This window comes from Mytilus edulis, chromosome 1 (assembly GCF_963676685.1).
Source record: "Mytilus edulis chromosome 1, xbMytEdul2.2, whole genome shotgun sequence".
Lineage (NCBI taxonomy): Eukaryota > Metazoa > Mollusca > Bivalvia > Mytilida > Mytilidae > Mytilus > Mytilus edulis.
In genome coordinates, this window is record NC_092344.1 from 3,563,730 (window position 1) to 3,576,202 (window position 12,473).

At 30.7% G+C, this 12,473-nt stretch overlaps 1 protein-coding gene across 2 annotated transcripts in view; it reads right to left on the reverse strand.

Annotated features, from left to right (window-relative positions):
* Positions 1 to 12,473, reverse strand: part of LOC139522011 (protein O-linked-mannose beta-1,2-N-acetylglucosaminyltransferase 1-like) — a 58,998-nt gene that overhangs the window by 28,767 nt on the left and 17,758 nt on the right. The window contains exons 14-24 of one of the 2 annotated variants that reach the window (XM_071315801.1): positions 12,015 to 12,141; positions 11,497 to 11,566; positions 10,674 to 10,772; positions 9,998 to 10,093; positions 9,678 to 9,698; positions 7,443 to 7,519; positions 6,947 to 7,040; positions 5,122 to 5,171; positions 4,202 to 4,328; positions 3,789 to 3,921; positions 434 to 595 (exon numbers count right to left, since the gene is read on the reverse strand). In XM_071315801.1, coding sequence (XP_071171902.1) covers positions 434 to 595; positions 3,789 to 3,921; positions 4,202 to 4,328; positions 5,122 to 5,171; positions 6,947 to 7,040; positions 7,443 to 7,519; positions 9,678 to 9,698; positions 9,998 to 10,093; positions 10,674 to 10,772; positions 11,497 to 11,566; positions 12,015 to 12,141 — 1,056 coding nt within the window. The remainder of the gene's footprint in view (positions 1 to 433; positions 596 to 3,788; positions 3,922 to 4,201; positions 4,329 to 5,121; positions 5,172 to 6,946; positions 7,041 to 7,442; positions 7,520 to 9,677; positions 9,699 to 9,997; positions 10,094 to 10,673; positions 10,773 to 11,496; positions 11,567 to 12,014; positions 12,142 to 12,473) is intronic. The other variant, XM_071315802.1, reaches the window with a different exon arrangement.

Below are 12,473 nucleotides of genomic sequence, written 5' to 3' on the forward strand. Positions count from 1 at the left end.
AAATTAATTGTCTTTTGTGTTGAAGTTTGTGCACAATAATCACAAAACTATAAGTGACTTAGGTAAGCCTCAGCAGGAAAGAGAGACGTCATACTTTATCATCAGTCAAAATAAAATTTATCTAAATACTTATGGGAATATATAAGTAACACATATTGTCTGATTATCAAATAAATACTTATAAAGCACAGAAAATTAAATAAAAATTTAATATTTTACACATAAGTTATTGTCAAAGTAATTTTTTTAGGTAAAAAATTTAATGAATTTCCCATCAGTTTTGTAATAAGTATACTTTAGAGGAAGATTTTAAAATTAATACTCCATTTAATTCTGTTATTTTCTTAACCATTCTGTGGTTCTTTCTCTAGAGAAATCTTTTCTTAAGTAGTTTACCTATTGAAAATTAAGTTAAAAGTTTATATTAACTTACACATTAGTCAGTCTAGGTTTCTGGAACAGTTCTACGAGGTGTTTGTCTTCGTCTTTGGCACTTTGATACGGTTGATGAAACACTCTAGATACATCAGGTACTATAACGTCTCCAGTTATCTCATTCCCGGCTTCATCAGTTAGAATCCAATGATCCCAAACTCTGAAAGGTATTCAATTTATACACATGATAATTGCTTGCAAGTTTTTCATTCCTTTTTTTGCATTGGATTTATCTTATCTAAATTACTATGGATTAGTTAATATTCCTGATCTACAAATTTTCATGAGTTTCATCAGTACAGGTGAACAAGAAATTGAATATTCAGTGATGTGAATTTTTTTTTAAAAGGTTTGTATGCAGACTTTTGCAAAACAATGAATTCAATTATTTGCAAAGCACATTTTTCCCAAATCCACAAATATTGATACCCAAGAAAATAAACTGATTCGCAGCATGATAAATACATAACTCAAATTGCAAGAAAAGAATTACTAGATCATAGATATTATAGGTTGTACTTGTCATCAAAAAGATCTAGATGTGTTGAAACAACACAAATGGACCTGTCTCAAAAATATTAAAAACTGCAATTTCAATAACATATGTGGACATAAACATTATGGTAGTGTCACAAATCAAAAATCAACACAAAATTTGAAGGCGCATAGAAAACTAGAGGCTCTTAAGAGCCTGTGTCGCTCACCTTGGTCTATGTGCATATTAAACAAAAGACACAGATGGATTAATGATAAAATTGTGTTTTGGTGATGGTGATGTGTTTGTAGAACTTACTTTACTGAACATTCTTGCTCCTTACAATTATCTCTATCAATAATGAACTTGGCCCATTAGTTACAGAGGAAAATATTTTGATAAAATTTTAAAAAATTGTTAAAAATTGACTGTTAAGTGTAATAACTCCTTAAGGGGTCAACTGACCATTTTGGTCATGTTGACTAATTTATAGATCTTACTTTTCTGAACCATGTGAACATTATTGCTGTTTACAGTTTATCTCTATAATAATATTCAAGATAATAACCAAAAACAGCAAAATTTCCTTAAAAATTACCAATTCAGGGGCAGCAACCCAACAATCAGTTGTCCGATTTGTCTGAAAATTTCAAGGCAGATACATTTTGACTTAATAACAATTTAACCCATGTCAGATTTGTTCTAAATGCTTCGGTTTCAGAGTTATAAGCCAAAATCTATAATGAACTTGGCCCAGTAGTTTCAGTGGAAAAAGTTAGTTATAATTTACAAATTTTATGAAAATTGTTAAAAATTGACTATAAAGGACAATAACTCCTAAGGGGGTCAATTGACCATTTCCAAATGTTGACTTATTTGTAAATCTTACTTTGCTGAAAATTATTGCTGTTTACAGTTTATCTACATCTATAATAATATTCAAGATAATAACCAAAAACAGCAAAATTTCCTTAAAATTACCAATTCAGGGGTGGCAACCCAACAACAGGTTGTCCGATTCATCTGAAAATTTCAGGGCAGATAGATCTTGACCTGATAAACAATTTTACCTCTGTCAGATTTGCTCTAAATGCTTTGGTTTTTGAGTTATAAGCTACAAACTGCACTTTACCCCTCTGTTCTATTTTTAGCCATGGCGGCCATCTTGGTTGGTTAGCCGGGTCACCAGACACAATTTTTAAACTAGATACCCTAATAATGATTTTGGCCATGTTTGTTTAAATTTGGCCCAGTAGTTTCAGAGGAGAAGATTTTTGTAAAAGATAACTAAGATTTACGGAAAATGGTTAAAAATTGACTATAAAGGGCCATAACTCCTAAAGGGGTTACATGACCATTTCGGTCATGTTGACTTATTTGTAAATCTTACTTTGCTGAACATTTTTACTGTTTACAATTTATCATTATCTATAATAATATTCATGATAATAACCAAAAACATTATTTTTTTTTTTAATAATGTTTTTGAACAATGGTCATGTTGACTTATTTGTAAATCTTACTTTGCTGAACATTTTTACTGTTTACAATTTATCATTATCTATAATAATATTCATGATAATAACCAAAAACAGCAAAATTTCCATAAAAATTACCAATTCAGGGGCAGCAACCTAACAACAGGTTGTCCAATTCATCTGAAAATTTCAGGGCAGATAGATCTTGACCTGATAAACAATTTAACCCTGTCAGATTTGCTCTAAATGCTTTGGTTTTTGAGTTATAAACCAAAAACTGCATTTTACCCCTATGTTCTATTTTTAGCCATGGGTCATCTTGGTTGGTTAACCGGGTCACCGGACACAATTTTTAAACTAGATACCCCAATGATGATTGTGGCCAAGTTTCATTAAATTTGGCCCAGTAGTTTCAGAGGAGAAGATTTCTGTAAAAGTTAAGACGACGGACGACGACGGACGCCGGATGCAAAGTGATGAGAAAAGCTCACTTGGCCCTTTGAAGAAAATGTACTTTGAGTTATTGTTCTACAACTATACCACTGCTCGGACATTGTTGTTGAATATAAAAATATCATGAAAAATTCCATATACTGGTAGTAGCATGATATCCTAAAATATTTTACTTGTTTCAGTCAACAGAACAAAGAACATTAAAGGATCAGAAATGTATCATGCAGTGTGGTATAGCAAAATGAAGCTTATTACAGCTACAACTTGTAGATGCTGAGAACATGTTTAAGGGTTGTAATGATGAACATAGATGCTGAGAACATGTTTAAGGGTTGTAATGATGAACAGAGATTAACAAATATATCCTCCTCCTTTTTTGGATCTGGAGTATAATACACTTATTACTCATAGCCATTTATGACTCTTTTTCAGTCATGGATTCTAAATGAACAGAATTTAAAACATTTCCCTGATTTTCTTACATCTCACTTTTGAACATTTATATGATATGTAATATAATATACAAAAACACCCTTTGTACGCCCTATCCTTGAATGGATAAAAAAATGAATGTCAGCTGGAATTACATGCTTAAACTTGTGAGAAAAAAAACACTTTTATAACATAATCCTTGGTTAATGATCTACATACATGACATACTTAATACATAGATCAAATTCAAAAAGGATTAAATAATTTTAACCTTTGCTATTTTCAGTAGTGGAAAAAAAATATTGTTATTAGTTTCGAAAGCTATACTCAGTAAAGTGGAAATATTATATCTGATATGCAATAGTTTTTTAGGGCTAATTAAAGACGATGTGTTAACCTTTACATTTTCATGTTAATAATCTATGTATAGAAGGAAATTTCTGTAAAAAAAATATATTCATACTTAAAGCATAAACCAAATCACTTTTTAAAACAAGAATCTTTATAATAATTACCTTTTATGACAACATTTGGAGAGTTTCCCTAACATATATTTCTCTACAACATTTCTACGTAACATGAAAGCTAATCCTGGAAATTCTTCCACTCTGTAAACTACCTCTCTATCCCCAGATGTTACATCATAACCTAGTAACAAAAATATTAAAGCTTAATTACAGAGAAAAAAGTAAAAGTGGAAGTTTAAATGATATTAAGAAATTGAAATACTCACAATAAAATATTCAACAAACTTGAAATAATTTCGACCAAATTTCAGAAATTAGACATCTTACATTAAATCTGCTTATCTTTTGCATTAAATAATTGAAGCATATTCTAAAATGTATTATATATCAAAGATGTTTGAGAAATCTCTATGAAAGAGAAATTAAATAAAACAGAACACCAACTTTCAACTATACAGTACCATTGTAATTCCATCCAGAGACGGCTAGTATACTAGGATCACTGTCTAATACACTAAGGCACTGCTGCATGAACGACAAGAAATCTGGAGCTAAGATCAGTTCTTCTTCAATTATAATAATGTGGTCCTGAAATCAGATAAAATTGGGGGAATGTGTGAAAGAGACAACACCACCAAAGAGCAGAAAACAACCCAAGGGGGTTTTAACATAGCAAGAAAATCTCGCACCTGTAGGCAGGCTTTAGCTGGCCCCTTAACAATATATGAACTGGTACAGTGAAAATGGATGTCAAACTAAACTCTGAAACATATAAATGAAACAATATTAAAAAAGCATACAACATTATTTAAGGCCACAGGTGTAAAATGTGGCAGGGTTTAAACATGTTTTGTGAGATCTTAACCCTCCCATATACCTCTAGTATCTATCCAATGTCCAGAATCAATCAGTTACATTTGATTTATCTTAACACAGCACATGTTATGTCAAATACTTTTGTATTACTATAAATTCAGAAAATTATCATTATTTTGAATCTTTGACTTCTGGGGAAAATGTGACTTATAATTAATGACATGGCAAATAATTCTATGAAAGAAAAATTTATGTAGTAGAAATTGGAGATTTGATGATTATAAGTTTTTTTGCCAATTTTATGTGCATTCTATACAAATGTTAACCTATTTTGAAAATTTTCAATCAGTAATATTTCAGATAATGAAAATGATACCTAAATGCATTATTTTTTCGATTTTGATTTATAGTTTAATCAAGCAGAAGTTGTCTACAAAATTTGAGAAAAATCTGTTACCTAGCCCATTTACTGTTACCTGACCTTATCTTTATGATTTACACACACTCTGAGTATGTATCTGTGTGTAAAAATTGTCATATTCTGTTCTGAATACTTCATTCCTACCTTTGAATCAAAGTAATCCCAGCCTGCTTCTATTGCTTTGTTTAAAACATCTGAAAGAAACACCAAATAACTCATAACCAGATGCTCCACAGGGCACAGCTTTATAGGACTGCAGAGGTCGAACCCTGAATGATTGGGGCAAGTATGGACACAACATTCAAGATGGATACAGCTATGAATTTGGATTGTGATTGAATAGTTGACACAGCATAGGTTTCTGACACAGAATGAATGTGGTCTAATGAACTTAAAAATTTGTTTTTGCTTTTGAGCAATTTACTATGCTGTTGAATATTAATCCTCTCAAAGAAAAAATATTGAATAAATTTTCTTTTTAAACTCTGAAATCTGAAATGAGGAAAAAAAATTGACCCCACCCCATATTTTTTATCACTTCCCCCTTTCCCTTATTCCAAAAATCATCTCAATTCAAATTTCTAATGGAGTTTGCAAAAATAACTACTCATTTAAATACATCATAAAATATTAAAATATACAATGTCATACAGTCATGGTTAAAATTAATATTAATTAATACATGTAGTAACTTCCCAAAAAATAAATGGGGAATGTGTCCAAAAGGACACAGATGATGCCCCCGCTAGCATATTACGTTATAAAGGGACATAACTCAAGAACTGTAAAAGTGAAGCTGCCAAAAATTGAACTTAAACTGAGTTTAGAGGTAATAAGCATTATATACACATTTCATTAAATTTAGTTGAGACAAACTTCAAGTTAAGAGAACAGAAACTAAAAAATTCTTCAACTTTTCCACTTGTAATATAATCCTAGAATGGTAATCAAAGTGCTTGTAATCACTGAATGGTAAAGATTGCTTTAATTTATCAGTTGGTAGTAAAGTGAATATTGCATTGTATATTGTATATAGCATTGATTTAAGTTGATTGAACTTCTATTCTGGACAAAGATAACTCCAATTTTCAAAGAAGATTATATAAAACATTGGTTTTAGGTGATTCAACAACCATTCTGGACAAAGAAAGATAACTCCAATTTATTGACTTGAAACTGCAAAAATGCTTGTTTTTGGCCCTTTTTTGCTAGACTGTTTGCCCCATAACCATTAAAATATATCTCAACCTTCTACTTATGGTATTAAACATTATGGTACAATTTCAGAACAATTGAAATACTGATACACAACCTATTGTCTTGACACTAGATAAATGCTTGATTTGGGACCCTTTGGGCCCCTAGTTCCTAAACCTTAACCATAACCCCCAAAATTAATCCCAAGCTCCCTTTTGTGGTTATAAACATTGTGTTAAAATTTTATTGATTTCTGTTTACTAATACTAAAGTTATTATCCGGAAACCATCTGTCTTTGGACGACACTGTCGATGACGACGTGATACCAATATACGACCGCAAAAAACTTCAAATTTTTAAGAAAATATACTCCTGCACTGTGCATGTTTGTTTTTTCTTTTAAATCATATGGTCTAGGTGGCAACAGGGAAGTTGCTTGAACATGTAAAACTGGTTAAACCCCACCACATTATGTGCTATTACGAAGCCTGACTATCTAGAAAATGTGTTGTTCGTTAATAGAGATATCTATTAGGTAGACATCCATCTAAGTTTTTAAATTCAATGAAAGCTGGACAAAGTTATTGATATCTAAAAATGAATCAAGAATGTGAATTTATATTGTACAAGATGAATTCAAATTCATAATAAAATATTGTCTAAGCTAAAAACTTAACCCCAAAGTAACTCCCAAAAGGCCAAAAATCCTTCTGTCACAGATCTAGACAAGACAAAAACTATGATGCTTAGATTTTATAATGAAAGACTTACCTTCATAGGTAGTACTAGCTTTCACACTTATATTGTGGAAACCAAACAATGTTGAAAGTTCACCATATTCTGGAAAATTTTCATCATAGGCAACCTAAATAAAACATGATAGAAAATTGAAAATATTTAATCGGTAACATGCTGTAAATGATTATTAAGCAAGTGTATAAATAAATTATTTGTTTAAAAAATCTGATACAAAGTTCTATGAATTAGTACACATATAATAACAGAAATTGGTAACCACATTTAATGGCCATTTGAACTGTGTCACATTCTATTATGTTTGGGCCTTTTATAACCGACTATACTGTATGGGTTTATTGAGTTATCCTCATTGCTGAAGGTCAAATGATGACCCGTAGTTAATAACATCCACTTCTTTTAGACTCTGTAAGATAAATGTATCATTGACAACCATATCATATCACCTTGTTTTATTTTCATTATAAACAAAAATGCATTTTTGGCACATCTTAAAATGATCTTTACATACCAGAACCATATTAGGTTTTATCCCAGGTTGCATCAGTGTGGTTTCCATGGTTCTTACTATTGCATTGTGGTTAACACCTAGATGTAAATAATTAAAACATATTTAACAAGAAATACAACTTGATATCAAATGAACATTTATTGATGACACTGCATGCAACAACAGTATTATCTGTTTCTTTTTGTCTTCCTTACAACAAACCACTTTTTAAGTGTAGTGTCAATAATATTTTAGTCCCAGTTTATACTCTATTATATTTTCCAGACTCTAGATACATAACACTACAGGGAGATAACTCTGTAAAAAACAGCTGAATGTTTTAAACACATTCTATTGTTAAGAAAATATTAAGCTTCTCAATGATCAAAATTAGTGTTTGTCAAACTGCTATATATCCAATGATTTTTTTTACAATAAAGTGTTTTGCTCAAGTATTTTGAAAATATATATGTTTTTGTCAAAGAGTTGAAGTAAATATTTTGTCAAAATTTTATGAAAAATTAATCGAGCCAAATTAATTTTAGTCAAGGTGTTTAATTTACCAATACTGTCTTTAAGACTTCATCTTTAAATAAATGTAATAACAATATTACAACAACAAAAAATGTCTTTATGTATGTATGTATATACTGGTACGTATATTTAAGTAGTAGTCCATACATGAGTCATGCAAAACATAAATATTTTGCAATACACCTTGTGAAAGACAAATCAATTTTTTTGTCAATCAGCTGTAATATTGGTGTTGATAAAAGGAAAACGTTATATTTTCCATCTACAGCCTTACAAGGACAGATAACTGCATGTATTTTACAATACATTTTATAGGATAATAATGGAGTTGTTTTCCCTTAGCACAAGATAAAAGTGCATACCTCATCTGGTAGGAGTATATTCTCAATCTGATATCAATCTATTTCTATGTGAACTTTCCAACCAATTACATGATTCATAAATGGACTGGTACTTTAGATATTTACCATAATATTTTTACACAAATTAATGCAGACTACATGACCCTTCACCTTTAAACTAAGCCTACTTCAAAGTATAAGTATAACACCTCAGCATAATATTTAATTTAAAAACAAATGAGAAATATATCATTATTTCAAAAAGTATAACTTAAATTAGTTCAATTCGTAAAAGGTATATAATAAATAAATGTTATATGTACTCCAGTTGTATAATAATACATGATTACTTTTCTACATATATAAATGTAAGCGTGTGTGAAGCTTGTGTATTTACCAATGATTTGATAATAAACACTATAGTTTTCATGCCTAGGGTTTATGTTGGTGCATGAAAACAAACTCTAACAATCAGTGCTTATCAACAATCTGAATTTGTGGACTATGTATTGGTACTATTTGTGCATTTTTACACAAATAATCTATATATGGGGCTCAGGGGGTCCACTTCCTATATACAAGGTGATAGGACGTGCCACTGGAATAGGTCACCTTATGAAGCTTAAAAATATGTGAATAGATCATAAAAACTATCAGAAATATATGATAAGGTCAATAAAGTTCCCATAACTTTGTCTTTCATCTTTCTTGGTGTTCCCGGCTGTGTTTTATCAACCAATTTTCTCTCTTTTAGCACTTTGGTATTCCACTGTTACATTACACACCAAAGGAAACATTATTGGAAAAGTAACATTTTTACCTACGCAATATATTAAAAGGTATACAATTTAGAAATTTAAATTATATGAAAAGGATGGGGTATTGAAGTGCCCCCTGAGGTATGGGGAATATTTGTTTTCACCCATCTACACATAAATAGGAAATACCACCAATATGTGTATGGGATACTAATGTTTTAAAGCAACAAAATGTGCAGAGAAGCTAGTGTCCTTATACCATGGTAAGGGAAGCTACTCCCTAACAAAAAACATGACCAAACCATCTAACTCTTCTGAAAGAAAGGGAAGAAATTTCACTGTGGATTCAAATCTCCCTCCCTTAATATAATAACTTGTCAAGCTTTATCTGTTTTTTTTTTTAATTTAAATCTTTAAAGTTTCACTATTTTTGCTGTCTTATTTAATGATTTCCAAGAAGGCAACTTTACATTTTGTTTAATCATTTAAATTATTGTTTTCTAGTAGTGCTCTTAAGAACACAGGTATAATTCCCTACTTTATTTTCCTGTTTTGGAGGGAGATTTCTGGGTTAGATGCTAAAAATCAGCAAATATCTATGTTATTTATTATATTATACATACTATTAAACAGTGGCACTAATCCTAGAAAGTTTACGATGGAAATGGTATAAAAATAACTGCTAATAACATATATATATATATATACTCAGTCATCTTAAAATTTCAAACCTCATTCAAATGATATACAACAAACTTTTTCAAAGGTCAGTTAACTATCAAATTGAGCCAATACATAATGATACTAATTTAATTGAAATAAATGTTGGACTGAAAAAAACATTTGGAATCATTTAGCAGTTTTAAATAGATATTCCTTATAACTTAAATAATAATGTTTTGGCAATAAAGAAAGCTGCAGCTGTATCAAGTTTAATTCTTACCTGGTATAATAACTATAGGTACTTTATATATGACATCATTAGTATGGCTTCTGTCTACTAACTCCACCCCTTTTAAGGTTTCATCTACTGCTGCAGCTATAATAATAATGTGTGTCAGATGCATAAAGAAATTACTATGCCTATGGACTGCTGTAACTTAATAGTGTGGATATTAGCTAATTCTTTACACAGAGCATGGTGCTACCTGCTCCCTCTTCTTAATCAAAAGAGCAGACAAATGAGAGAGAGAGAAAATTCAAGTGGATGAAACTCTCCCTCTTTTTTTATGAATCATACTGACAGGTATTTCAAATAATAATTTTCATCAAAATTTCATCAAAATTTGCATAAATTCTGTCTGTAAAAATACTTGTGTTGTCATAATAAGTATACTGTTAATCCAAATTCTTAATTTAAAGTATTTGCAAACTGAAAGTACTTAAACAGATTAAGAAAAGGTGCACACACATCGCCCATAAAATTTGTCCTGTAACCATCCTCAGGTAGGCTTATAACAAAAGATTTATTCATTTACATTTAAAGGATACTAATTTTCATGGTACATGAATAATACAAGGACACAAAAGTCTGCTGTATATATAAAAAAAGATACACGATTTCTTAGGAATATATTGTGCATTATTTCAAATCCATAGAAAGCACTGCATATACTTACGATCACATAAATGTTCATAGCCATCATACTTTTTACAGAATTCTCTCCTGGCTTCATTTCTCTTAGATTTAGGTGTTGGGGGAACATCTGTACCTTTAACTGTAATCAATATCAATTAGTAATGTAACAGTTCAAACTGAGAATGACAACCCAGAATGGTAGTATTCAACTTACAGTACTGTGTACAGAGATAGTTTTAACAAAATAAATTGTATGGCTAAAATATCAATTCTTTATATATAACTAACAGCAGTAATCATTTAGAAAAAAATCATTGGCCATACCCTCATACAAAATTATTACAATATTAATGTCTTTGAGGTAACTTCATTTCATAATTAAGAAAATTTGTTCCTAATTAAGGTGGTAGACCTAGGTTAAGGGAAATAACTCTTAAAATCATCAGTACATTTATGTCAACCATTTTCAAAAACATATTCTTAGCTTCTAGGTTACATAGATTATTTTCAATCTGTTTCAGGTAAATGCTTAAAATACCTTTTACAAACGCTTAACTGATTTAAAGAGTTATCTCCCTGAACCAAGGTCTACCCCCTTAAACTAATGCAAAACAATCTCTTTTAAATGGATGCTTTCTTGGTTAATTTGTTTTCCCATAAGTCATAGAATCCAGTTTTTTAACTTGTCAAAAATTAAAGCAATGACACAGTATTGGTCTGAAAAAACTGGAGAGGGTACTCTGTGGTGATATTTCTCCTTGAATAATCAAGTTTATTTTTCAGTCTGAATTTACCATGATAAAACCACAATAAAACCACCTTTTTATTTAATTACAATTTGTGTTTTGTGTACTATTACTTACAGTTATAAGGTAGACAAAAAGACTCCTTCATAGCTGCTGGCCAGCTACCATCATATCCAGCAAAACTTATCTGCAATTATAAATGTTTTATATTCAGCCTTTTGCTTGATGCCTTTTCTTTAGTCAGTCCCTTTTTTCTGAATTGGGAACCACAATAAAGGTAATAAAGGAGTTTTATTCAGGCTGATGAGTTGAGTTTTACCTACCATAATATAAAAAAAAAGATGTGGTATGATTGCCAATAAGACAACTGTCCACAAGAGACCAAATGACACAGAAATTAACAACTGTAGGTCACTGTACGGCCTTCAACAATGAGCAAAGCCCATACCGCAGAGCCAGCTATAAAAGGCCATTTATAGAGAAATGTTTGCTTTCATTCTTTAATATGCAGATGACATGGTACTCTGTCAGTACAATTTGTCCTCAATTACTGACATCACAAAGGTTCACCTAGAACTTCTTTTACGTCATTATAGAAAATGTGTGACACCCCAATGGGGCCTAATCATGCTTACCTGTTCAGTGGTAGTAAATCCTTTGATTCCTTTCTTACCAACAAAGTACCAAACATCACGGAATCTGAGGTTCTGTATCATGCTACTACCAAGCTGGTTATATACGTCTCTGGCATGAGTATTCAACCTATAACATAATTATTATTAAATATAGTTGCTCTTTGACTGCGGTTTTAATCTCTCACTATATATAACCATCCTTTGGATTTTCAATATTTTTTACCCATATTTTGGTTTTGTTTTGATATGATTTTGGTAGGTATTTTAATGTAAACCACATACAAGGTAAATAATACACTGTCTGACTATCTTAATGCAAGTAAGTTTGGCAGTACAGTACAATGAAGGAAAACTGCGGTCTTTGCTTAAAAATATTCCAGCTTCATATCAAGCAAAGCACTTGGGAGCAAGCGTAAATTTTATTTTGTACCATTTATTTTCTTTGTTAATATTGGTGTA